Genomic DNA, 26,628 nt, shown 5'->3' on the forward strand with positions numbered 1-26,628 from the left:
TAAGTTTGTGGCGCCCTTCTCCCTGTCTAGAAACAATCCCTAAGGCTGTCAGCCCTCCTTCGGGGATCCGGTGGTGCTCTCTGAGATAGCAGTGTGAATCCATCAACTGACTAGCCCTTAATCAGCAAGGAGCTTATTAATGATTAAACCATCGCTGCCATGTAGACTCCTGAAGGGTAGGCCCTAAGGCACTAGAGGCCGGGTCAGGGAAGACCTGAGTTGGAGCGAGAGGGGAGAAAAGAGGTCACTCTTGGTCCCTGAGCCTGAGATAAAGTGGTACCACCTGGGAGAGGAGGAGAAGTCATCGGAGAGGGGTTGAGCTTCCCACTTGGAAGAGCTGCCAAGCCCCGTGCCCTTGGCAGACCTGGGGGGTTCTGCGCTGAGCAGTTTACTGCTCCCAGTGTGTGTGAGTGGAGAGGCTGTCTCCCCATCCCTCAGTGAAAGGCTCAGTTTGCCACTGGTCTATACCAGCACAACTGCCTTGCCTCCCCCTGCCTGTTGTGACCTGCACAAATGACTCATGGAGGCCTCCATGAATAGGAAAAAATCTTATATTGAAGGGGATTCAGTGACAGTGGAGGGAGCCACGGCTGGACAATCAGAAACCAAGCAGAACCTCTTGGTGAGGCAGAGGAAGATTTAATCAAGCATGGGTACCATGCTGACTGTGATGTATGGAAACATGGGTGGATCACAGATTTAATTCTGAGCTTCCTGGCAGTCAACTCAAAAAGGGAGACCTGCTCAGTTTCATATTTCACTATGATCATAATCTAAAAAACAATCAGTTGTGTAGGAGAAGATGAGTGTTGATGCTGGGGCCAGATGAGAAATCTACCTGGAGGTGGATGGAGTGGCTATCGGGAAGAGGATTCTCCAGTCAACAACATCTTCAATGACATCCTTACAACTGATGCAAGGACAAATTTTCTACATCAACCATCAACCTGGGCTGAGAGTCAGAAAAAGCAATTATTTGGGAGTGACAGTATGATTCAGACAAGTTCCCGGCTCTGTTTTCTTTTTCAATGCTCAATGTGAATCTCCCTATAAGAGTAGTTGGACTCCACAATAAACCCCTCCTCCAAAAAAAAAAAAAAAAAAACAAGAGTAGTAGGACTGTATGTTCTTCAAGCAATTTTCCCTAAATATTCTTTCAGTTCAGCTTGCAAATAAACACGTCATTGGCAATGAGCTGAAACTGCATCTCTGACAAAAGCCTGTTTGGACTCCAGCTGTTCCAGTTAAATCTATGTCCATTTGCTTTAACGGGGAGCTGAGTTGGGAGAGGCGTGACGCCTTCCCATAGGAGCATAACCATCCCACCTCCCCTCAGAAGAGTTGAGGGGATCCCCATGGGCACAGCCAAGGGTCTTCTTAGACTCTGTTTTGAATCCTCTTTCAAGCACAGACGAATGGAAGCTCAGAGCTTGGAGTTCTCATCTAACACCATGGCTGCAACGATTTCATTTTAGCTCAGAAACGTTCTAAGGCAGGTGTATAGTTCTTTGAATGTCGAGTTTTGTCTTTACTCCATTGCCTTGTTGAGTAATCTGAGCTTTGGCTCCTGTGATGGAGCTGTTTGTTGGAGCTGGCATGGACTCTTGGAGCAGGGTCCTCTGAGATCTGGTTAGTAACTGTCTCTTGGATTTGGTGAAACTCTGCACTAGACCCCGGGTTGAAAGTAAAAAACCTGACCCATCTCACAGGACTGCTCTAGATTTTTGTGAAGATGTTGATATTCAACACACCTCAGTACACTCAGCACTTGCTTGCTCCTGTGTCGATTTATCATTATGTAACATAATAGGGAAGAAAGAGCTGGGACTTTGGAGTCAGACAAATTTAAGTTAGAAATCTGGCCCTCGGTTTATCATCTCCTGACCTTTGGCAAGTGCTTAAGTATCTCCGGATCTTAGTGTCACCACCTGTAAAATGGAGATAGTAACTGGGATCGGGGGACTTGAAAGAGCATATGCAAAGTGCTTTGTTCTCATAATCACTCAGTGGTACGATGGGTGACCATGATGACTCAGTTTTTCACACAGGAGCAACTGAGCTTATACTTCAGTTAAACAAACAAACAAACAACTTTTCAGTAACTGAGATGTGCTTTGCTACATGCTCAGGTTTCGGTGTGAATGCCAGCACCACACCTGTGGGGAGACATGTGATCGCTGTTGTGCAGGGTACAATCAGAGGCACTGGCGGCCTGCCACGCGGGAGCAGAGCAATGAGTGTGAAGGTGAGTGCTGGGGGAGCGGTGCTAGGAAGCGAGGCCCCACCCATGATCCCCATCCCCCCATCTCTGAGGACTGATGCAGTGTTTTCCCCATGCTCATGAAGAGGGCGAGATCATGTCAGTCTTAGGGACTCCGAACTGTCTTATGCAGCAAATAACTCACAGACTGGAGGTAACAGTGCCCCACTCTAAATTCAGATACAAATATGAGAACAAAAATAACAACAATAACGCTCGTTAATATATATTAAGCATTCACTATATGCAAGGATTGGGCTTTGACAATTGGCCTTTCCTTTTAGCAATCTAAAATGTGTTGCAGCCACTATTAAATTGTAAACCCGTATCATTTCTTAGGATGTGATACTGGATTGGAATCCTAATTATTCTGAGGACCGAGATTCAAAGAAGGTGGTGAGATTGATGTCTAAACAGAGAGCTGGAAGTATTGAGGGAATAGGACTGAGGGGGATGCAGGATGGAGGGGACCAGAGAAGGAAGGAAGAAAGAGGAGAGGCTGCTTTTAATTATGGGCACAATATAAAGTAAGAAAACTGTTATTTAAACAAACAAGCCCATGACATCCAACTGAAGATTTTTTTTTAAACCCATCTTCTTAGAAGGCCATATATTTATTCCAGTTGCTGGAAACATTTTTGTAACTTTTAGTTATTGGCTTTGGAGACTGTGGCCTATTTTTTCTGAATATTCTTAGCATTTGAAGACGGATTTGCTTTTTTGAAATGACCAAAAGGCGTTTGGATACAGGTTTGTTGAACTAGATGTGTAAGGAAGAATCTATACTTTATACTTTCTGGCCAAATAGTTCTTGTAACTTTAAGAGATAAGACTGATGATCTCTGTGACCAGCAAAATTACTTAAAATGCATTTCCAGTGGGGAATTCTGAGCACGCTTTGAGAGTTGCTAACATTGTTGGAAGGTGTTGCCCAAGGTGAACGCTCAGGTGATCTCTAGGTCCAGGTCGTTACCCGGATGGCCATTCTCACTTTAGAGTCATAGTTAACAGGTTCCTTTGCAGTGAATTCCTGATTCCTCACCCCTAGATAATAGGGCCCCAAAGAGGGAAAAGTAATAATCAGGGGTTATTTCTTCCAATACTTTCAGGTGCTGGTTTAGGATACTTTGACTGAATAAGTGTCATCACATGAATTCCAACATTCATCGTGTGGTTAGTTTTCCAGACTAATGGAACCGCTCAGTGAATGACACCGCTTCACTCCAACACATATGACAAATTTTAAACAATTTCCTTTCATAAGTTTTTAACCTTTTTACACTTGCCAAAATGGTTAAAAATTATAAACAGCCTATGGAAATCAGACCTGTTAAGATATTTGTTAGATGCTTTCTAAATTCCATTTGAGTTACTGCAATTCAAAATAAATAGACTTCTTAAGAAATAACTGACGTAGTAAATGTAAATGCTTAGAAGTTTTTTAAAAATCATGGCACCACTGAGGAAATGAAAATAAGAAAGGGCTCAGCCTGTTAAAAACAGGGTAACTTGAAATTCTAACCCTACTAGATTTATCCGAGAACTTGATTAAAACACATAAGCTCCTAGAAAGACTTGGAAAATTGGATCTAGGTGGAATGTAGTGAATATATATTCTGCCTAAGAGAGAATGAGTGTTTTACTTGTTAGATCTTTTTTCATCTTGGCAATGATGAAAATCCTAAATGGGGTTTAAATCATATTTTCTAATTTTAGAAGCATCATACATTACTTGTAGATAACTTGGAAAAATTTTTTTTAAAGTAAAATCATTAATACTTTTACTACCCAAAGAGAACCACTGTTAATATTTTGTTAGGTATTTTAGTGGTTTTTTTCATGCATACTTTAAATGCTCAAGGGTATATTATTTATACAATTTTATATCCTGAGCTTTTTCACTTGATATGTTAAAATATTTTCCCATATCATTAAAAACTCTTTGACATCTTTTTTGATGGCACGTATTCAATAGTATTGCCATTCTCTGGATTCAAGTGTATCTAAAAAGTGTTTGAGTACTTACTGTGTGCTGGGGACGATGCTCTATTACAGACAAAACAGGAGCAGTTCTTGACTTCATAGAACTGACGGGCAAGCAAATATACTGTTGTTTGCTTAGCCATTTCCCTATAATTAGATGTTAGGATTATTTGCAATTGATCACCATTGTAGATAGTGCTGGGATGAAAGGCTTAGAGTGTTGACTGGGAATAGGTGTTGGAGTCACAGAAAGACAAGTCAGGATTCTGCCTCTCTTACTCGTGAAGTCTGTGACTATGTGCACGTCCCTCAACCTCTCTAAGCCTCAGACTCCCTATCTGGGCTATAGGCATAATAGCACCACCCTTAGAAAGTTATTGTGCAGATTAAATGAGATAATGCATATAAAATGCTTTTCACAGTGTGCCAAGAGCTCAGTTATTCTTATTAATTAATTAATTAATTTATTTATAGGCTGCCTTGAGTCTTAGTTGTGGCACGGGGGATCTTTGTTGAGGCACGCAGGATCCTTTTTCGTTGCAGTGTGTAGGCTCTTTGTTGTGGTGCGCGGGCTACTCTCTAGCTGTGGAGTGTGGTTTTTCTCTTCTCTGGTTGTGGCGCGTGGGTTCCAGAGCGCATGGGCTCTGTAGTTGGTGGCAGTGCAGGCAGTAGTTGAGGTGCACGAGCTCAGTAGTTGTGGCACTCGGGCTTTAGCTGCTCTGCGGCATGTGGGATCTTAGTTCTCTGACCAGGGATTGAACCTGCGTCCCCTGCATTGTAAGGCGGATTCTTTACCACTGGACCACCAGGGAAGTCCCTCAGTTATTCTTGACAATAGCAGTAGTAGTAATATCCTCTTTGTGCATAAAGCTTAATTGGCATTTTGGTTTATCTTAATTTGTAATTATATATCTTATTTTTTAAAAAAGAGAAACCTCTCTCACTTAACATCAGATGAAAGAATGTATAAATTGTATATGATGATAGGCGGGTCTTTGTGTAAAAATCCCCCAAATTGTCCACTGGGGGTATCCCTGATGTTCCAGAATAGACTTTCTTGTAGCTCAGTGTAGCAACAATACTCTCTGGGGGAATTTACTAAGGGTCTCACAGTCACGGTGGAGTACTAACTTAGAATGCTCTTTTTTCAGCATGCAACTGCCATGGCCACGCCATCGACTGTTACTATGATCCAGAAGTTGAGAGGCAGCAGGCAAGCTTGAATAGCCAAGGCATCTATGCAGGTGGAGGGGTCTGCATTGACTGTCAGGTGAGGCGCTATTTAAGTCAAAGTGAATGTGTCACAGTAGGCAATGAACACTCAGTAAGCCCGGCTCTACAAAGATGTCAAGAAAGTGATGTGCAATTCTAAGGATTTTCTGACGCCGTTTCTCCACTTTTGTACACAGAAAGCTTGGTTAGCTGGATGTAATTTAGGGAAAATGGACTGAGGCATGTTTGTCCAAACTCCATTGATTAGATTCTTCATTTGGGTCTTTGCCTGAATGGAGGGGAGAATTCCTGGCTGTCATCCTGACTGCTATCCATCTTATATTAGAAAGGCTCTAAGATAGGAGGGCAAATAGGTATCCACTTCAGTGCTGACTCTAAATCCTATTTTCAAATGGATTCTGAATCTAGAGGAAGTATATCATGATCAATCGATGATGTCTGCTGTTGACACTAAATAAGAAAAATGGATTTTTCATCCCTCCTATAAGGGCGATTGGGTTCACTGGAATTTACGTAAGAGGAGTGTAGGGCAGAGGAGGGTGTATGTACATCTGCCTTGAGATATTCATTAAAACTTGTGTAAAATGTTCATGAGTTTGGCCTATATTGTCATTCTGTCTTGTGTGCTTTGAGAGTGATGTTTTGTTAGCGTTGCCAGTAAGCAGGCACTCTTTACGTGAGATGCCCGTTTATGTGGAACCAGGGCTACACACCCTTAGAGAGACCCACCGTTCTCCACCTGTCTGCCACTCCACACATTTTATATCATCTGTCACCACAGTTAATTAAAATACAAGTAAATATAAGTCATACGTTTGTTACAAATCACAGGGTTCCACGGATAAGTGAAAGATCCCAGGATCTTCTTAAAGCTACGCGTTACAAGACCTTCAGGTGATTTGCGTGCACGTTAAAGTTGCAGAAGCACTGGACTGTCTGCAATCTGATGAAGGGTATTTATGAAAACCCTACAACTAACATCATATAAGTGATGAAATATTGAACTCTTTCCTTCTAAAGATTGGGAACAAGGAAGGATGCTTGCTTTCACCACTTTTGTGAAACAGTGCCCTGGAGGTCCTAACCTCTGCATAAGACAAGAAAAAGAAACAAAAGGTGTTAAGATTGGAAAGGAAGAAGTAGAACTGTTTCTATTTGTAGATGACATGATTCTTTATGTAAAAAAGCCTAAGGAATGTACAAAATAATTACTAGAACTAATTGAATTTAGTAATTTTGCAGGATACAATGATAATATAGAAAAACCAGCTATATATACTAGTAGCAAACAATAGGAAAATGAAATTAAAATTCAAGTAAAAATAGTAACAAAGAACATAAAATGCTTAGGAATAAATTTAGCAAAAGACATGCAAGACCTCTATATTAAAGCTAAAAAAACTTTTCTGAGAGAAATCTAGGAAGACTAAATAAATAGAAAGATGTAATATATTTGTGGATTGGAAGATTCAGTATTATTAAGATACCAGTTCTCCCCAAATTGCTCTGTACAGAGTTAATGCAGGTTCTTTTTTTTTAAAAGAAGTTGACAAGTGGATTCTAAAATTTATATGGTTATGTAAACAACCTAGAATATCCAAAGCCATCTTGAAGAAACAGAATAAAATTGGAGGACTTATATTATCTTACTTCGATATTAACTATAAAGCTACAGTAATGAAAACATGGTGCTATTGACATAAGACTAGAAGAATAGATCAGTGTAGCAGAACAGGGAGCACGGAAACAGACTCACACGTGGACATTTTATTTTATTTTATTAATTTATTTTATTTTATTTATTTTTGGCTGCATTGGGTCTTCGTTGCTGCCCGCAGGCTTTCTCTAGTTGCGGTGAGCAGGGGCTACTCTTCGTTGCGGTGCACGGGCTTCTCTTCGCGATGACTTCTCTTGTTGCAGAGCACGGGCTCTAGGTGCGCGGGCTTCAGTAGTTGTGGCTCGTGGGCTCTAGAGCGGAGGCTCAGTAGTTGTGGTGCACAGGATTAGTTGCTCTATGGCATGTGGTATCCTCCCGGACCAGGGCTCGAACCCGTGTCCCCTGCATTGGCAGGAGGATTCTTAACCACTGCGCCACCAGGAAAACCCCTGGACATTTTATTTTTGATAAAAGTACCAAAGCAATCCAGTGACAGGGGATGGGGAGAGAAGAGAAAAGTCCTTTCAACAAATGGTTCTGGAGTAACTGGATTTATATGGGAAAAAGTTAACTTGGACCCCGACCTCAAATCATACACAAAAGCTAAATTGATATGGATCAGACCTAAAGTAAAGTTAAAGCTTTTGAGAAAAATATAGGCAGATATCTTTGTGATTCGAGGATGGACAAAGTTTTCTTCGTTCATAGGAAGCAATAACCATGAAAAATTGACAAATTAGACTTCATCAAAATTAAACACTTCTGCTCACAAAAGACACTGAAGAAAATGAATAGGCAAGCCGTGAATAGGGAGAAAATATTCAGAAAACATAGATCTGGCAAATGGTTGGCATCCAGGATACACAATATAAAGAACTCCCGCAGCTCAATAATGAAAAGACAAATAACCCAATACAATTGAAAACGACTTGAATAACCACTTCACAAAAGTGGATGTATGAATGGCCAATAAGCATACAAGAAAGGGCTTAACATCATGAGTCATCAGAGAAATGTAAATTAGAGTTACAATGACTTACCCCCAATTTTGGTGAAGATGTGGAGCAACCATACCCATCATGCATTGTTGGTGTGAGTGAAAAGTGGTGCAATCACCTTGGGAAAATATCGGGCAGTTTTTAAAATATAGTTAAACATACACGTACATCGTGACTCACGAATTCCATGCTTAGGCGTTTATCCATGAGAAATGGAAATGTGTGTTTACAAAAAGTTTATAGCAGCTCTATGCACAATAGCCCCAAACTGGAAATAGCCCTGGTGTCCTAAAGAAGTCGAATGGAGGAACACACTCTGGCATATTTACACAGTGGAATACCAACGGGCAGTAGGAAGCAACAAACTGTTGATGGTGCAACAACATGCAAGAATCTTAACAGCACCGTGTTAAGTGAAAAAAGCCTTCCCAAAAAGAATACCGATAGTATGAAGACCATTTAGATGAAATTTTGTAACAGGCAAAACTAATCAATAGTGGAGGGCTTCCCTGGTGCCGCAGTGGTTGAGAGCCCACCTGCTGATGTAGGGGACACGGGTTCGTGCCCCGGTCCGGGAAGATGCCACATGCCGCGGAGCGGCTGGGCCCGTGAGCCATGGCCGCTGAGCCTGCGCGTCCGGAGCCTGTGCTCCGCAACGGGAGAGGCCGCAACAGTGAGAGGCCCGCGTACCGCAAAAAAAAAAAAAAAAAAAAAATAGTGGAAAAAATCAGAACTGTGGTTGACTGTCGGAGCTGGTGGTGAGGATTGACTGGGAAGAGGCATGGGGACACTTTCAGGGGTGGTAATATTGTTCTGTATCTAGATAGACATCTGGGTTTCACAGATATATGCATTTGTTATAACTCAGTGAATGTACAAGAGTTTTGCCCTTGTGTATAAATTTTATACCAAAAGAAAAAAAAATATGAACAAACATTAAACTCCAGTTAATTATATGCATACCTTTAGCTATGCATATAATTAACTGGAGTTATTATAATAACAGTTAATATAAATAGCTAAAGTATATAGGGGACGGTAACTGATATCTGCAATTTATTTTGAAATGCATAAATAAGATGGATTAATGGATGGATAGAAGAATGAGTAGATGGATAATTATGTGAAAAAACAAGTGTAGTAAAATGTTAATGGTACACTCTAGTAGACGGGGTTAGGTGTTTATTGTGAAATTTGAACTTTTTGGTCATAAAATATTGGGGGAAAGAGCAATGAAGGAAGGCAAGGAGCACAACACTTTTGGATTGACTCCTTGATTCCTTTCTGTTTGATAAAATATTGTTGCTCTTAATGAAGGCTGAAGATTACCCATGTTATTGTAGATGATGCTGGCAGATACTTTATCTCCATTAACTAAAACAGAGTCTTTAGCTTCTTCCATGGAGACACTTCTAATCTAAGTCTTGAACTGTTTGTGTCCCTAATGTGTTCGTCTCACTATTTCCAAACTGTTTGTTTTTCTCTCTCTTTCACACTCACATACACACACCACACAAAGCTGAGAGATGGAATCAAGAAACAGACGGAGCACATATGGCTACGTTCCCTTCTGCAACAAATCCTACAAAATGACAGGAAAGATACCAAACAAGCAAAATACTCTCTCCTTCCAGAATCCACAATAGCATGAAAAATAAGAAAGAGTGTTATCAACAGACCAGCAGTTTAAAAGATTCCTGAAAGATAGAAAGCAGAAACAGATACATGCAGGAGAACACAGCTGTGATTATTGGAACAATTTGGAGGTACTCCAAGAGGCAACAGATAGAAGAAATTAACTGTGGAGCTACATTTAAACCTATAAAACATTATTGAAGTTTATAAAAGAAGACCTATATGGAAAGGCATAATATGTCTCCAGACTCAGTATTATAAATATACCATTTTTTCAAAACCAATCTATAAATTCAGTGCAATTTCAATCAGATTTTTAATGAAGATTGACAGACTGTTTCTAAAATTCTTATCGATAAAAGAATATGTCTATGAGAATAGACAAGTAGCTTAGAAAAGATGAACAATGACGGGAGAAATTTGTCTTGTGAGATATCAAAATATACCATGAATCTGTATTAATTGAGTGTGGACTCAATGCAGGGATAGATAGTTCAATAGAACCTAATAGAGAATTTAGAAACAAATTCATGCAGATATTAAAATTTGGTTTGTGGTAAAATTGGCATTTCTGATGGAAGAGAAAGATGGATAGTACATAAATGATGTTGAATAATTGGCTCTTCATTTGGGAAGAAAATGTAACCCTATCTTATGCCATATACAGAGGGACATGGGGAGTCTTGCACAGGAAGGGAGGAGAACGGGTGTAGCTACAGCAGGGCAGATGGTTTGGTGAGCTACATGGTGATGCTTCAAGATGAAATTTGAGTTTGCTGGTAGAACACGCATACCGTACAGCAAGGTCTGCCTATCAGAAACCCAGCTGCCTTAGTCACTTCAGGCCGTTATAACAAATATACCGTAGACTGGGTAGCTTACACAATAAACAGTTATTTCTCGTAGTTCTGGAGGCTGTGAAGTTCAAGATCTCAAGGTGCCAGCACATCCAGTGTCTGGTGAGAGCCCTCTTTCTGGCTGGCTGATGGCCATTGTCTTGTATTCTCACATGGAGGAGAGAGAGAGAAAGGAAGGAAGCTCTCGCTGTCTCTTCTTATAAGGGCACTAATCCCATCATGAGGGCTCCATCCTCATGACCTGATTACCTCTCCAGGCCCCATCTCCAAATACATTGGGGATTAGGCTTCCACAAATGAACTTGGGGGGAATACGAACATTTATTCCATAGCACCAGCTAACCTGACTGTTTCCTGCCTTTTCTGTGCAGCGCTGGTAATGGGAGAATGATGAAATCTCTGCCATCAGTCTGGGCAGGTGACAGGAAGTGGGAACATCACAGGCAGGCTGGGCCTGGGGACTTTCAGGTGGCCAAGCAGCCAGCGTGTAAGAGCCAGATCGTTATCCTTCAGGGCACGTGGTTGTCAGAGGTGGCTGTTTTCTCACGTGGTATTGATTTCGCTTTTGTTTCTTGGATTTACTATTTTAAGTGTTGGTTTGGGGGTATGTGACATTTTAAATAGGGTGGTCCGTTCTCTGGGATATGGCATTTGAGTAAAGACCTGAAAGAAGCGAGAGAATGGACCAGGTATCTGTCTGAGGGACAGCTTTCCACCTGGAGGGGACAGCAGGGCAAAGGGCCTTGAGAGGGAACAAGGGGCCTGCGTGGCTGGAGGGGAGTGAGCAGGGCTAGATGCGTCAGAGAGGTCACAGAGGCCAGATCACTTTGACCTTCAGATGGAATATCAGATGGGGTCTTCCCAGGAGAGTGTGGCCAACGAGTGGACTAGCCACTAGTTTCGTTTTACTTGAGGTTCACGGAAGTAGAAGTCAGCACCAGTGTTGTAGGTGTGGTCAAGGAATTGAGGGAAAGAGAGAGAGTCAGAGAGAGATGGGGTTTAACTGAAGATTGAAAAGCATGTAGGAAAAGTTTTGCTTGGAGGAATTAGGACCTGAGAATGATCAGAGCAGGGCCTGAGGTTTCTAGGTGGGTGTTCCTTAGAAAGCCTCTCTAGATGGTGCCAAGGGAAAAGGAGTAGGTGGGGGTGGGCTTACCTCCTGCACAGATCCCATCGGTGCCCACCCCACTCTTTAGCTTGGGCAACGGAGGCTTTCTCATCTCGTGTTGTGTCGTACATATGCAAATTCAGACACCCACTCCTCCCGGCAAGAGTGCTTCCTAGGTACCTCCAACGTTGAAATCTGGAGCCACTACTGTCCTTGAGTCTCCTTCTGGTATTGGTCCAACCATGACCTTGGTGTCCATGGATAAGTGGTGTATCTTGCCCTCAGGTGGTGAGGGTCCTAGAGAACCACCCAAAACTTGAAGGCAAACTACAGGTATTCTTAGGGTGATTTGCTGCTGTTCTTTGTGTTTTAAAAATATAACTTCTTTGTGGCAGGTGCTTCATTAGACAAACCTTGTGGTAAAGGGGAGAACCCAGGGTACCCACTTGAGAGAACTTTTTCTCATTTCCTACTCCAGTGGGAAAAAAATTGGGAGCCAAGGTTAACCTGATGTCCTCTGTGTATTATAAGCCGCAGTGGCAAACAACAGAGTTGAGAGGTTCGTTGGCATTTGATGGAAGAGAGGGTGGACTACAGCTGTTTGCTGTTTGTCCAAGATGTTTATGCATGTAAACCTTAGGTCAGAGAAGTGGCCAGTATGGTTTTAGACCTCACTGTTAAAGTGAATTCAGATTTTAGCCCGCAGGACAAGGAGTGGTAATAAATAAGAGCCTGTAATTAATAAAATCATCTAAAAGGGTAGAGGATACAGAAAGGGTCTTTGTTCTCCTCTGTGTTTCTATGCAGACTCCTTTTAAGTCAGTGTGTTATATTTGTTCTTTTTAACTTCCTATTGCCTTTCCTTTCATTAGCGAAAGAACACTGTCCTTCTAATTGTTTCCAAATTAGAGAGAGAGAGAGAGAGAGGTGGAATTGAGCTAGACCCATGGTATATAGTTCTTGGAAATTGATGATGCGTGTCAGGTAATTTGATTTTTTCTGGCAATTACAAGGATTAGCCGTGAAATATGAAAGGCTGCCTTGTATTGTACTTTCAAATGAGCTCTGTGTATGAATCACATGCCTACATTTTCCATTCCCGTAGCAGAAATGTTTGGGAAATGGTTTCAGACTAAAGCACAGATAAAATTTTGGAATGACGAGAGAAGGGGATCTGTACATGCAGTTTTTTCCAAAATTGGAGAAGAAAAAAATACACACATAACCCTTTATCCCTTGGGTTAAACCTAAGGGTGATTTATGATCCATTCATCACTACTGAAGCTGTGAAGAGTGGTCCTCTGGAATTTTTGCTCACTCAAATGTCAGGTGCTTCATTAAGTGGTAGAGAGGAAAACTTGGGTTGTCCAGTTCATCGAACTTACCCTCATTTCCTCTTCCAATGGGAAAAAGAATTCCAGAGCCAAGTTCAAGCCAGTGTCCTGTGGTAAATCTTGGAGATTCAAGGTCAAGTTCAGTGCTTTTTGTTTTTGATGACTTTTACTTTACATTTGTGTACGACAGAATTATTTCTCTGGATGAATAGCGCTTGTCCACTACTCTCCCCCCCTAAGTTTCTTTTGTTTCTTTCTAGCATAACACAGCTGGTGTAAACTGTGAAAAGTGTGCTAAGGGCTATTACCGCCCTTATGGCGTTCCGGTCCATGCCCCCGACGGCTGCATCCGTAAGTTTCATTCCAACTTGGTGTGTCTTAACTTCAGGGAGGTCATCGGGCTAAATTCTGATTGGCTCGCAATTCCCTTAGTTTCCTCTCTCTCTTCATATTATTGGTTCTACTCCTTACTAGCTGTGTGACTTCAGGCAGTTACATAGTCTCTCCGAGAATCAGATTTCATATATATAAATGGAAATGATAATCTAGTCTCTAAGAGTAAATGAAATGCAGTCAAAACCACCTAGGAAAATACTGAGCATTGGGCTTGGCGCATACTAGGCCTGCAACAAATGTTTTCTGTTGTTTTGACATGTTTCTATGATCTCCAGTAATTTTAAATTTCATCAGAATTAGACTCAAGGCAACATAGTAATGATTTCACAAGGATGTAATAATAGTCATAATATTCAAAATAGTTATGATTTATTGAGCACTTGCTATATACAAGGCATGGCCTAAATAATTTCACAAATGTCTTATCTAATTATCATAACAAACTTAAGATAATGTATTATTAGTCTCATTTTTAGATATCGAGAAATCAAAGGGTCTGAGCAGATAAATATTTTGGCCCAGGTGAGAGAACTACTAACTGGTAGGTCCAGGGTAGAGTTCATATCTGTCTAGCGCTGCTGTAACGTACCACTTCCATTATACAGAAAAATGCCACTGTTTTTTTTTTTTTTCCTGTGGAATTATCAGTTGTAGATCAGATTATAGACTTTGTTCTGCATGTGTATTTTATTTGGTTCTTTTATGTTCTCTTGCTATTGCAGTTAGAAAACAGTTCCAGTCCTGAAATTGGCTTCTGTGCCCACCATCCCCCCCGCAAATTCATTCATCATATCATTAATGTTTGAGAGCATCAAAATCCAAAGAATGTGTAAACTCTGATTTGTCCCTCTGTAGGGCATCTTAGTTATTAAAAGTGTGTCCTTGTTTCCCCTCGCTTTTCCACATCCTCCTATGAAGTATGCCCATGATTTATCTTGTGCCCACGAAGGATAAGCTTTGGCAAAGGAAAACAGGGCATCGTGAATAAACTCATGCCTTATTAGGAGCCTCAGTTTTCCATCACTTTTCTCGTTTCTTTCTTCATCACTGAAGTGGTCTCATGGAGATATTAGAGGCTTAGCATAAAGAATCCACAGGACACATAAATCCTAAACAAATTAAGCAAAGGACACCAGGAGAAGCCAGGCTAGGGGGTTGCTTGGCGCTCACGACTTCTCCAGCCTCCCAGTTCCTCACAGGACAGGGACTCAGCTGAGCTATGACAGTGTTTTTGCTGTCCAAGGTGAGGACTTTTGCCAGGTCAAGGAGAGCTCCCAAGTGAGGGGGTTCCTGAGTGTTTTACACCCAAGTGTGTCCCTCTGGAATGCAAACCCAATTGTCAGGCTGGTTGCAAAAACTGCCTTCAGTAAGCTGTATCACTTGATTCGAACATTTGGGTGACGGGCACGATCTTGCTGTGCTGTGCACAGATCATATATCAATGTCTAGGCATCCCACACTTGTGTCCACATCACAGCTGTGTAATGACGACCACTCTGTGGACATTCACAGTTGGCTCATAGCCGGGAGAGGCTGTGCCCAACAGCCCTGCCAGGAGCCACAGCATGCGCCCACCCGGCCCCTCCGGTGGTGGCTTGTGCAGGGTTGCCCCCTACACGGTGCACTGGGCGGTGCTCAATGTAATAAACCACATCCTCGAGAACTTCTCAGTGTGACGCTCATTAAAGCTTGTCTCTGAGGGTCCACGGGGTTCAGTCAATGCAAACCATCAAGCAGGTGTGAAGTGGAAAACAGGCTGTGCCCTTTCAAGAATCCCTGGAAACCAATGATGAAGTAGTAAACATTGCCCGAGAAGGATTAGGACATATTTGCCTTAAGAGGTGCAGCGAAGGACGGACTCTTTGGGATTTCTCTTAGCCTGCAGCTGTCACCCCGACCATGCGGAGGACTGCCAGCAGGGCTTGGGCCGCTGCACCTGCAGGCCCAACTTCCACGGAGACCACTGTGAGGAGTGTGCGGCTGGCTACCACCATTTCCCAGTTTGCTCCAGTAAGTCCCAGCTGCGGAAGGAGAGGCCCGGCTTCTCGGCACTGACCTGGGCTTTGTGCATCGACCCCTGAGTGCATGGCAGGCATGGGGCAGAGAGGTGGTAGAGGGACAGAAATAGGGCCAGGAAGGTTCTATTTGTGTGAAAATGTTCCCCAAAGTTGGGAACATTACATTTTTATAAGTATGTTTTATAGTGTTATTTATCTCCAAAGTGTTAGGCTGTACCATAGACATTACCATCTCAGCAGGTCAAAGGGTCAGATGGTGGCAGTTTCAACGTAATAGTAATCCATGTTTGGGGTTTTTCTTCATAAACCTAGAGTAAATGTCGCGGGCTTCCAGATGTTCGCGTGCGTACACGTAGTGTGTGTTGTAGTTCCAGTGGCCGGGGGGATGTGTCTGTTCTCTCCCACTGTACAGTAGAGCCCTCACCTTATCCCACTGCCGTGGTCTAAGAGAACATCTCAGCATCTTGGAGAGATATATACGTGTCTGTTAGAAACAGCATAGAACGTGGAGCAGGGGAGTGTGTGAAGTCAGCTGTGCAGACTGTTCCAAGAGCCGTGACCCTATTTGTTCTGCAATTAGTGTAAAAACTGGACTTTGGGGTCAGGACGGAGAAACACGGTCTCAGGAAGAGGCTACCCCATTGCTGCGTTAGTTCTTGCCCATTCCCACCTCACAACTCTGCCATCCCCGGAAAAGCATGTTGAGTTGTGGGGCTCTGTGGACAGGATGTGCGTGTGTCCTGGCTCCCACCTGCTGTCCCAGGGTCATTGTTAAACGAGCACCCACTTGCACTGTCAAGTGTCCCAGTTTGGAGGATGAATTACATGATCATCTTAAAGTTAAAGGAACCAGTTTTTAAGCCCAAACATAGTGACACTGAATCAGGGCTCAGTCAGTTTAGAATCTATAATGATTGGATAGAGGCTGAGCAGAAATTGCATTTTCATAAGCAAAGTTTTAGGGAAAAAGATTTGAAAGAAAACATTTTTAAAAATCTAGTCTCGATGTTAACATGAAAAAACAATAAAGATACTAAAGAAGTCCAGCTCAGCCCTGCTAGACTGGGACTTAGCTATTGTGAGCACGAAATATCCATTTCTGTCATTAATATACAAATCAGAATGTCTGATGATCCTGGTTTTATTACTAGATGCATTTTAAGTGTAGCAACATTTCCTTTCAGTTAGTTTCCACATGCTGCTTTCACTAAGTCAGAGAGGGCATCTTCCTAGGTAGTGCAATTTAATGTTTTACTTTACTGTCTCCTTAATCATCCTTCTCTGTATTTTTTGATAAACTATTTTTTCTAGGAATTCCCGTTTTTCCTATTTCTACTCCAAGTCCAGAAGATCCAGTTGCTGGAGATATAAAAGGCAAGTAACTTCTCTTTTGGTTTAACTTCAGTGAAGATGTTATGCTCCATATCCCTTTTCTACTTCCTGTGCACATGGCTATGTCCAAGTTCAAGGCATCCTCATGGGACCATGGTGGTGCCTTGCAGGTGTGTCATATTTGGTTTTTGTTTTTGTTTTTGCGGTATGCGGGCCTCTCACTCTTGTGGCCTCTCCCGTTGTGGAGCACAGGCTCCAGACGCGCAGGCTCAGTGGCCATGGCTCACGGGCCCAGCCGCTCCACGGCATGTGGGATCTTCCTGGACCGGGGCACGAACCCGTGTCCCCTGCATCGGCAGGCGGACTCTCAACCACTGCACCACCAGGGAAGCCCAGGTCTGTCGTATTTGGGCTTCTCACCTCCCATCATTCTCTACTCCAGTCTGTCCTTTGCAATGGCACCACCTGATGGAGACTAAGAAGAGTTTTTAGATTGTATGTTGCTAGATTGCTCAAAAACCTTCAGTAGCAGTCGGTTGCCTGCTGTGTTATTTGGTTCTCCATAAAGGGACTCTGAGAAAGGAATTGAGTGCAAGTAGTTAATTTGGGAGGTGACACCAGGAAACATCAGTAAGGGAGTGAGTCCGAGATTGAAAGGAACCCTTATGAAGATGCGTTAGCGGGCATGGTCCTGCTGTAGGTCCTGGAGCTGCAGCCCTCTGAGCAACTCTGGGAGGCAGCAGAGAACTTGCTCAGCGTTATCCCAACGGAACGGATAACTTCAGTCACCTGATGTGCATGGAGGGCTACCTCTGGGGCATTAACTTTCTGGGCCCGGCCTGCAGGGGGGGCAGAGGAGCTCCTGCAGCCAGAAAAACACCCAGGGAAGAGAGTGGCAGGGGTATGCAGGAAGCAGCCTTTGGGGTGGAGAGGTGCTACACCTACCTAATCCCTGATTCTGCAAGTATTTTATGACCACCTGCTATGTGCATAGCACTGTTCTGGCTGCTGGGGACTTAGTGAAACGAATTTCCCAACTCTCCTGGAGCTTATATTTCAGTCGGGGGTGGGGGTGACTCCTACAATAACATATTTAATATACAAACAAGTAAAATCACTAATGTGATAGATTATGATATGCAGGGTTGTGTCCTGCACAAGGTGTTACTTTTAAATGGGAGTCATCCACATTGTAGGTGTAAATTAACCCATATGAGAGTATTCCAGGCCTTTGGGTTCGATTCTGGAGCTGTGAGCCGTTCGCTATGTGAACCCACAGTGGTGCTCACAGGGACACACACGCTCAGAAGGGCGTGGCACATTGCATGCACACAGCCCACGACCAACTGGGTCAGGCTTGGGTAACCCACCTGGTCTCGACCCCCAGGATGGGAAAAGGCCTGATGGTCACGTGCTCATCTCACTGGGAGCAGTGGACCCCTCTTCCTGGTGCGTCCGGAGTGTGAGTGGGCAGGGAAGGGGCACTGGTGGCCAGACAAGAACATGGTCTCTGGAGGGCCGTCCTTGGTCAAGGAATTCAGGTTCTACAACAGTATATTAGCTCCGGGTGCATTGGCCATCAGTGCTGTGGAATAAATAAGGCCAAGAGAGAGAGGGTAGGAATGTGAGGTTTGCACATGTAAGTAGGTCATCAGGGAAGGCCTCGCTGAAGAGATGATTAAGCAGGGTCGTCAGGGGGCTGAGGGCTGAGCTCTGCAGGTGTCTGGGGAGAAGCATCTAAATGCAGGAAAGAGCAAGTGCAAAGTCCCTGGGGCAGGACATGCCGGGGGTGTTCCCTGAACAGAGAGAGATCAGGGGTGTGAAAGCAGCGTGAGCGAAGGGGAGGGGGTGCGGGGAGCAACCCGGGAACCAGATTGCAGGCCCTCGTCAGCCACTGCGCGGACGTAGCCTCTACTCTGATGAGCCAGGAGAGTTCAGCACAGGGAAACGACGTTGCATTGGGGTGTGGCAACTGTGTTGAAGACCAACTGTAGGAGGAGGAGAGAAGAAGCAGGGAAGCCATCACGATGATGATCTGTGAGGAAGAGATGGTGGTGGCTGGGACCCCGGAGGTGTCAGTGGAGGTGAAAAGCAGTGCACAGACGGTGGATATAATCTGAGGATGCAACCCACAGGACTTGCCTGGGGGTTGCTGGGCAGAGGTGGACTGTTAGAGCAAGAAGACTGGGGGTGGCTCCCGGCTTCTGGATGGAGCACACAAGGAGCGAAGGGGAGGGGTTGCCATTTGTTGAGCGGGAAAGGCTGTCAGAAAGGAGGAGGCGGAGCGCGGGGACAGGCTGGGCAAGGGCCTGCAGACCCGTGGCGGGAGCATGTGGTTGCTCTCTTCTGGTCTTTTTCTTTTTCTTTGTAAAATAAGAATCAAGATGGGGGCAGAAATTGAGGCTGGGGAGAAGGCCTTGGAGTTGAGGAGAGAAGGTATGAAAGAGGCATCCTGGAACGCAGGGGAGTGAATGGGCTTGGGGAGTGTCACGGGACTTGGGGCAGCACAAGGGCTCACCTGAGGTCAGCTCTCACGTGACCCACTTTACCTTCCTGTGCTTTTCCTGCTTGTGCCCTGCCCCCAACCGGCTCCTCTGAGCAGACCACAGCGCTGGGGTGTTATGCGAGGTATTGTCTTTAGCTTTCATCAGACACTTGGTCATTTGGGGACAGTAGCTGTGCCTGACTCGCTTTCTAATCCCCACAGCACCTGCCGTGGTATCCTGCCCACAGCGGGTATCAGCAAGTGCTTGCTTAAATGTTTGTCATTTGACTAGAATGGGACTCAGCTTTTGAGCCTGGATTATGACACACATCTCTGGTTTCCTTCCACAAACATGTTTTAGATCTTTCATTTCTGGTCTGTTTCCAGTAGTCCCTTTGTTATCCCATTCTTTTTTCTCCCCAACTAGATTGGTGGTGACTTCAGGGAAGGAAATTTAACTGAACTTGAAGGGAAGTTCAGACATCTATTACAAAATATTAGAGAAGCTTCAGAACACAGCCTCGAGAAAAGAAGTTTCAATTAGTGCAATTAGATTTATTTGGGCATTGAAAGGCACAGATACCCACTTCAATTTGGTTTCCACTAATGCATTTTAAAAACACCCAATTTGGGGCCTAACTTCTGGCAGTGAACATTAGAAGCACAGACATCTCAACTGCCAGGAGATACACAGCACTGGATAATAATACCAAGTCCCTCCCACCCCAGAGAATTTTATTTCATTAAGGCTCATTAATGCTTTCATGTCTTCTGATATAGTGGTTCTTAAACAGGGCTATGTTTTAGAACCCCATGCTTTTACAGAGTATAAATTCCTGAGTTTCACCCCCAGATCTTTTTTTTTCCCCAAATATCTTATTTAAAGTTTTCCATATATACATATAATTTCCTAAAGTTTCTTTATAAATTTCTTATGTATTTGTTCCTTTGAAGTTCCAGTGTTCTTTTTTTCTTTTACTTTTTTTTTAGTTTCTGCACGTACCAATTCCATGTTATGTTAATAATAGTGATGCTTTTTTCTAAAAACAGTAGTATAATTTTCTAATTATCCTAAAAGATTTTACTAGACAAATATGTAACTATTTAGCTAAAATAAATGTTCTTGCTTTTTTTTTTTTTTTTTTGCGGTACGCGGGCCTCTCACTGTTGTGGCCTCTCCCGTTGCGGAGCACAGGCTCCGAACGCGCAGGTTCAGCGGCCATGGCTCACGGGCCCAGCCGCAACGCGGCGTGTGGGATCCTCCCGGACCGGGGCACGAACCCGCGTCCCCGGCATCGGCAGGCGGACCCTCAACCACTGCACCACCAGGGAAGCCTCTTGCATTCTTATAGGTTAGTTGGGCCTGAGGTCAGCTACACAAACTCTGAGAGGCTATTTTTGGAGTGAATCTTTGCATACTCAAAGCACATGTAGCATAGTTCGTTCTTTTTTTTTTCATTCTTTTAAACATCTTTATTGGAGTATAATTGGTTTCCAGTGTTGTGTTAGTTTCTGCTGTATAACAAAGTGAATCAGCTATATGTATACATATATCCCCATATCCCCTCCCTCTTGGGCTTCCCTCCCACCCTCCCTATCCTACCCCTCTAGGTGGTCACAAAGCACCGAACTGACCTCCCTGTGCTATGCAGCTGCTTCCCACTTAGCTATCTATTTTACATTTGGTAGTGTATATATGTCAATGCTACTGTCTCACTTAGTCCCAGCTTACCAGTCCCTCTCCCTGTGTCCTCAAGTCCATTCTCTATGTCTGCATCTTTATTCCTGTCCTGCCCCTAGGTTCAACAGAAACTTTTTATTTTTTTTAGATTCCATATATATGTGTTAGCATATGGTATTTGTTTGTCTCTTTCTGACTTACTTCACTCTATATGACAGACTCTAGGTCCATCCACCTCAGTACAAATAACTCAATTTCGTTTCCTTTTATGGCTGAGTAATATTCCATTGCATATATGGCCACATCTTCTTTATCCAGTCATCTGTCGATTGACACTTAGGTTGCTTCCATGTCCTGGCTATTGTAAATAGAGCTGCATTGAATATTGTGGTACATGTCTCTTTTTGAATTATGGTATTCTCAGGGTATATGCCCAGTAGTGGGATTGCTGGGTCATATGGTAGTTCTATTTTTAGTTTTTTAAGGACGCTCCATACTGTTCTCCATTGTGGCTGTATCAAATTACATTCCCACCAACAGTGCAAGAGGGTTCCCTTTTCTCCACACCCTCTCCAGCATTTACTGTTTGTAGATTTTTTGATGATGGCCATTCTGACCGGTGTGAGGTGATACCTCATTGTGGTTTTGATTTGCATTTCTCTAATGATTAATGATGTTGAGCATTCTTTCATGTGTTTGTTGGCAGCCTGTATATCTTCTTTGGAGAAATGTCTATTTAGGTCTTTTGCCCATTTTTGGATTGGGTTGTTTGTTTTTTTGTTATTGAGCTGCATGAGCTGCTTATAAATTTTGGAGATTAATCCTTTGTCAGTTGCTTCATTTGCAAATATTTTCTCCTATTCTGAGGGTTGCCTTTTCGTATTGTTTATGGTTTCCTTTGCTGTGCAAAAGCTTTTAAGTTTCATTAGGTCCCATTTGTTTATTTTTGTTTTTATTTCCATTTCTCTAGGAGGTGGGTCAAAAAGGATCTTGCTGTGATTTATGTCATAGAGTGTTCTGCCTATGTTTTCCTCTAAGGGTTTTATAGTGTCTGGCCTTACATTTAGATCTTTAATCCATTCTGAGTTTATTTTTGTGTATGGTGTTAGGAAGTGTTCTAATTTCATTCTTTTACATGTAGCTGTCCAGTTTTCTCAGTACCACTTACTGAAGAGGCTGTCTTTTCTCCATTGTATATTCTTGCCTCCTTTACCAAAGATAAGGTGACCATAGATGCGTGGGTTTATCTCTGGGCTTTCTATCCTTTTCCATTGATCTATATTTCTGTTTCTGTGCCAGTACCATGATGTCTTGATTACTGTAGCTTTGTAGTATAGTCTGAAGTCAGGGAGCCTGATTCCTCCAGCTCCATTTTTCTTTCTCAAGATTGCTTTGGCTATTCGGGGTCTTTTGTGTTTCCATACAAATTATGAAATTTTTTGTTCTAGTTCTGTGAAAAATGCCATTGGTAGTTTGATAGGGATTGCATTGAATCTGTAGATTGTTTTGGGTCGTATAGTCATTTCCACAATGTTGATTCTTCCAATCCAAGAACATGGTATATCTCTCCATCTGTTTGTATCATCTTTAATTTCTTTCATCAGTGTCTTATAGTTTTCTGCATACAGGTCTTTTGTCTCCTTAGGTAGGTTTATTCCTAGATATTTTATTCTTTTTGTTGCAATGGTAAATGGGAGTGTTTCCTTAATTTCTCTTTCAGATTTTTCGTCGTTAGGGTACAGTGTACAGTGCAAGAGACTTCTGTGCATTAATTTTGTATCCTGTTACTTTACCAAATTCATTGATTGGTTCTAGTAGTTTTCTGGTAGCATCTTTAGGATTCTCTTGTATACTATCATGTTATCTGCAAGCAGTGACAGTTTTACTTCTTTTCCGATTTGGATTCCATTTATTTCTTTTTCTTCTCTTATTGCCATGGCTAAAACTTCCAAAACTATGTTGAATAGTATTGGTGAGAGTGGGCAGCCTTGTCTTGTTCCTGATCTTAGAGGAGATGGTTTCAGTTTTTTTACCATTGAGAACGATGTTGGCTGTGTGTTTGTCATATATGGCCTTTATTATGTTGAGGTAGGTTCTCTCTATGCCTACTTTCTGGAGAGTTTTTATCATAAATGGGTGTTGAATTTTGTCAAAAGCTTTTTCTGTGTCTATTGAGAAGATCATATGGTTTTTATTCTTCAGTTTGTTAATGTGTGTCACATTGATTGATTTGTGTGTATTGAAGAATCCTTGCGTTCCTGGGATAAAGCCCACTTGATCATGGTCTATGATCCTTTTAATGTGCTGATGGATTCTGTTTGCTAGTATTTTGTTGAGGACTTTTGCGTCTATGTTCATCAGTGATATTGGCCTGTAGTTTTCTTCTTTTTGTTACATCTTTGTCTGGTTTTGATGTCAGGGGGATGGTAGTTTGTAGAATGAGTTTGGGAGTGTTCCTCCCTCTGCTATATTTTGGAAGAGTTTGAGAAGGATAGGTGTTAGCTCTTCTCTAAATGTTTGATAGAATTCGCCTGTGAAGCCATCTGGTCCTGGGCTTTTGTTTGTTGGAAGATTTTTAATCACAGTTTCAATTTCAGTGCTTGTGATTGGTCTGTTTATATTTCCTATTTCTTCCTGGTTCAGTCTTGGAAGGTTGTACTTTTCTAAGAATTTGTCCATTCCTTCCAGGTTGTCCATTTCATTGGCATATAGTTGCTTGTAGTACTCTCTCATGATCCTTTGTATTTCTGCAGTGTCAGTTGTTACTTCTCCTTTTTCATTTCTAATTCTATTGATTTGAGTCTTCTCCCTTTTTTTCTTGATGAGTCTGGCTAATGGTTTATCTATTTTGTTTATCTTCTCAAAGAACCAGCTTTTAGTTTTTTTGATCTTTGCTATTGTTTCCTTCATTTCTTTTTCATTTATTTCTGATCTGATCTTTATGATTTCTTTCCTTCTGCTAACTATAGGGTTTTTTTTGTTCTTCTTTCTCTAATTGCTTTAGGTGTAAGGTTATGTTGTTTATTTGAGATTTTTCTTGTTTCATGAGGTAGAATTGTATTGCTATAACCTTCCCTCTTAGAACTACTTTTGCTGCATCCCATAGGTTTTCGGTCGTTGTGTTGTCATTGTCATCTGTTTCTAGGTATTTTTTGATTTCCTCTTTGATTTCTTCAGTGATCTCTTGGTTATTTAGTAGTGTATTGTTTAGCCTCCATGTGTTTGTATTTTTTACAGTTTTTTCCTGTAATTGATATCTAGTCTCATAACGTTGTGGTCGGGAAAGATATTTGATGCGATTTCCATTTTCTTAAATTTACCAGGGCTTGATTTGTGACCCAAGATATGATCTATCCTGGAGAATGTTCCATGAGCACTTGAGAAGAAAGTGTATTCTGTTGTTTTGTTTTGTTTTGTTTATAAATTTATTTATCTTATTTATTTTTGGCTGCATTGGGTCTTCGTTGCTGTGTGCGGGTTTTCTCTAGTCACAGCGAGTGGGGGCTACTCTTTGTTGTGGTGCGTGGGCTTCTCATTGCGGTGGCTTCTTTTGTTGCGGAGCATGGGCTCTAGGCGCATGGGCTTCGGTAGTTGCAGCACGCGGGCTTAGTAGTTGTGGCACACGGGCCCTAGAGCACACAGGCTTCAGTAGTTGTGGCACGCGGGCTCAGTAGTTGTGGCTCATGGGCTCTAGAGTGCAGACTCAGTAGTTGTGGCATGTGGGCTTAGTTGCTCCGCAGCATGTGGGATCTTCCCAGACCAGGGCTCGAACCCATGTCCCCGGCATTTGCAGGCAGATTCTTAACCACTGCGCCACCAGGGAAGCCCTATTCTGTTGGTTTTGGATGGAATGTCCTATAAATATCAAGTAAATCCATCTTGTCTAATGTGTCATTTAAAGCTTGTGTTTCCTTATTTATTTTCATTTTGGGTGATCTGTCCATTGGTGAAAGTGGGGTGTTAAAGTCGATTTCCCCTATTATGGCTGTTAACCATATGTATTGAGGAGCTCCTATGTTGGCTACATAAATATTTACAACTGTTATATCTTCTTCTTGGATTGATTCCTTGATCACTATGTAGTGTCCTTCTTTGTCTCTTGTAATAGTCTTTATTTTAAAGTCTATTTTGTCTGATATGAGAATTGCTACTCCAGCTTTCTTTTGATTTCCATTTGCATGGAATATCTTTTTCCATACACTCACTTTCAGTCTGTATGTGTCCCTAGGTCTGAAGTGGGTCTCTTGTAGATGGCATATATCACCCCCAGATCTTAAATCTAGATTTCCAGGGGTTCACCTGGAACCAGGCTGGCATTCTGCACAGGTTTTCCAGATGATTCTGTCATATGTCTCTTGTTAAGAACAACTGCTCTAGTTAGTAGAAATTCCTATTTAGTGGTTGGCAGACTTTCCTGTAAGGATAAAGATAGTAAATATTTTCATCTTTGTAGACAAAGTTGTGAGTACTCAAATCTGCTATAGTAACATGAAAAGAATCATAGACAGTATGTATAATAAATGATTGAGCTTGGCTGTGTTCCAATATAACTTTGTTTACTAAAACAGGGATGGGTCTGGCCCTCAGGCCATAGTTTATAGATCCTGGGATTATATCAGCATCTCTGAGTTTGGGATTCCACAGCCAGGCAATGATATTTTACCAGGAGATTCCAGTGTGCAGCCCCAACTGAGAATTTTAGAAAATCCATAGGCTCAATTCCAGACACTTGAACCAAAGGGGACGTGAAGCAAAAGGACAGAACAATTTTGCAGATCAGAATGTTTTTAGATTTTTCGTTATGTTTCATGACTGGATATTATTTGGATTTTCTGGGTCCAAGTGATCATTTATAACCACTTAACATTTATTGTTAGGAAGTCAACGTTTAGTAGACACATCTTCAAGGGCTGTTTTTGAAAATGACAGGATACACAAAACATTCACTCTAGGGGGACACTGGCCTCCGGGCATGGGCACAGTTTTATTCCTCCAAGTTCAAACAAAGAGTGGTGACAAGCAAAATCAACAGCTGCAGGAAGACTCCAGGTGCTTACCTTAGGAGATTGATACAGTCTTGGGATGATTTTGTAAACAGCCCATTTGGCCTGAAGACATGGCTGCCCAGAGGTTTCTTGACAAATACCATGAAAAGGTTTTGATTCCCCCATCACTTTGTAAGGAGCTACTTGCCATTGCCAACGTATTGCGTCAGTGTGATCGGGGCCGGGGCACGCGCTAATGACGAGAACTCTGAGAGGTGGGGCGACCGCCACTAGGGCATGCCTTCCTGCTGTCTCTCCCCAGGCTGGGCATTTCACCTGGCTGGCAGGGTGGGTCATTCATTGTTGGCGTGGAGACAAGCCAGATACAGCTTAGAGATGAACAGGTGAATTCTGATATCTCGGTTTGGCAGCTCTGTGCCAATAAAATAAAACTCAAGGAATGGTGTTTACCCAAGAGAATTGTCGTCTTGAATATTTAGCATATTCTTCATTCATTAAACTCCTATTAAGTGCCTCCTCTATACTAGGCATGGCCAAGGCAGCTGCCTCCCTGCTCCCTGGAAGCCCCCAGGCCTGTGGGAGACACACAGACAAGCGGTTAGAACAGCAGGAGTTGATGCTATGACAGGGCAAGAACACGGAGCC

The 26,628-nt window shown here is 42.6% G+C and overlaps 1 protein-coding gene across 2 annotated transcripts in view; it reads left to right on the forward strand.

Annotated features, from left to right (window-relative positions):
* LAMA3 (laminin subunit alpha 3) overlaps window positions 1-26,628 on the forward strand; it is a 241,526-nt gene that overhangs the window by 59,209 nt on the left and 155,689 nt on the right. For both annotated transcript variants that reach the window (XM_089895011.1, XM_022586836.3), the window contains exons 7-11: window positions 2,130-2,245; window positions 5,395-5,513; window positions 13,326-13,416; window positions 15,340-15,471; window positions 16,791-16,853. In XM_089895011.1, coding sequence (XP_089751137.1) covers window positions 2,130-2,245; window positions 5,395-5,513; window positions 13,326-13,416; window positions 15,340-15,471; window positions 16,791-16,853 — 521 coding nt within the window. The remainder of the gene's footprint in view (window positions 1-2,129; window positions 2,246-5,394; window positions 5,514-13,325; window positions 13,417-15,339; window positions 15,472-16,790; window positions 16,854-26,628) is intronic.

The sequence above is a fragment of the Delphinapterus leucas genome, chromosome 14, assembly GCF_059928025.1.
Source record: "Delphinapterus leucas isolate spDelLeu-1000000601 "Yukka" chromosome 14, BTC_Dleu_Yukka2, whole genome shotgun sequence".
Taxonomy (NCBI): domain Eukaryota; kingdom Metazoa; phylum Chordata; class Mammalia; order Artiodactyla; family Monodontidae; genus Delphinapterus; species Delphinapterus leucas.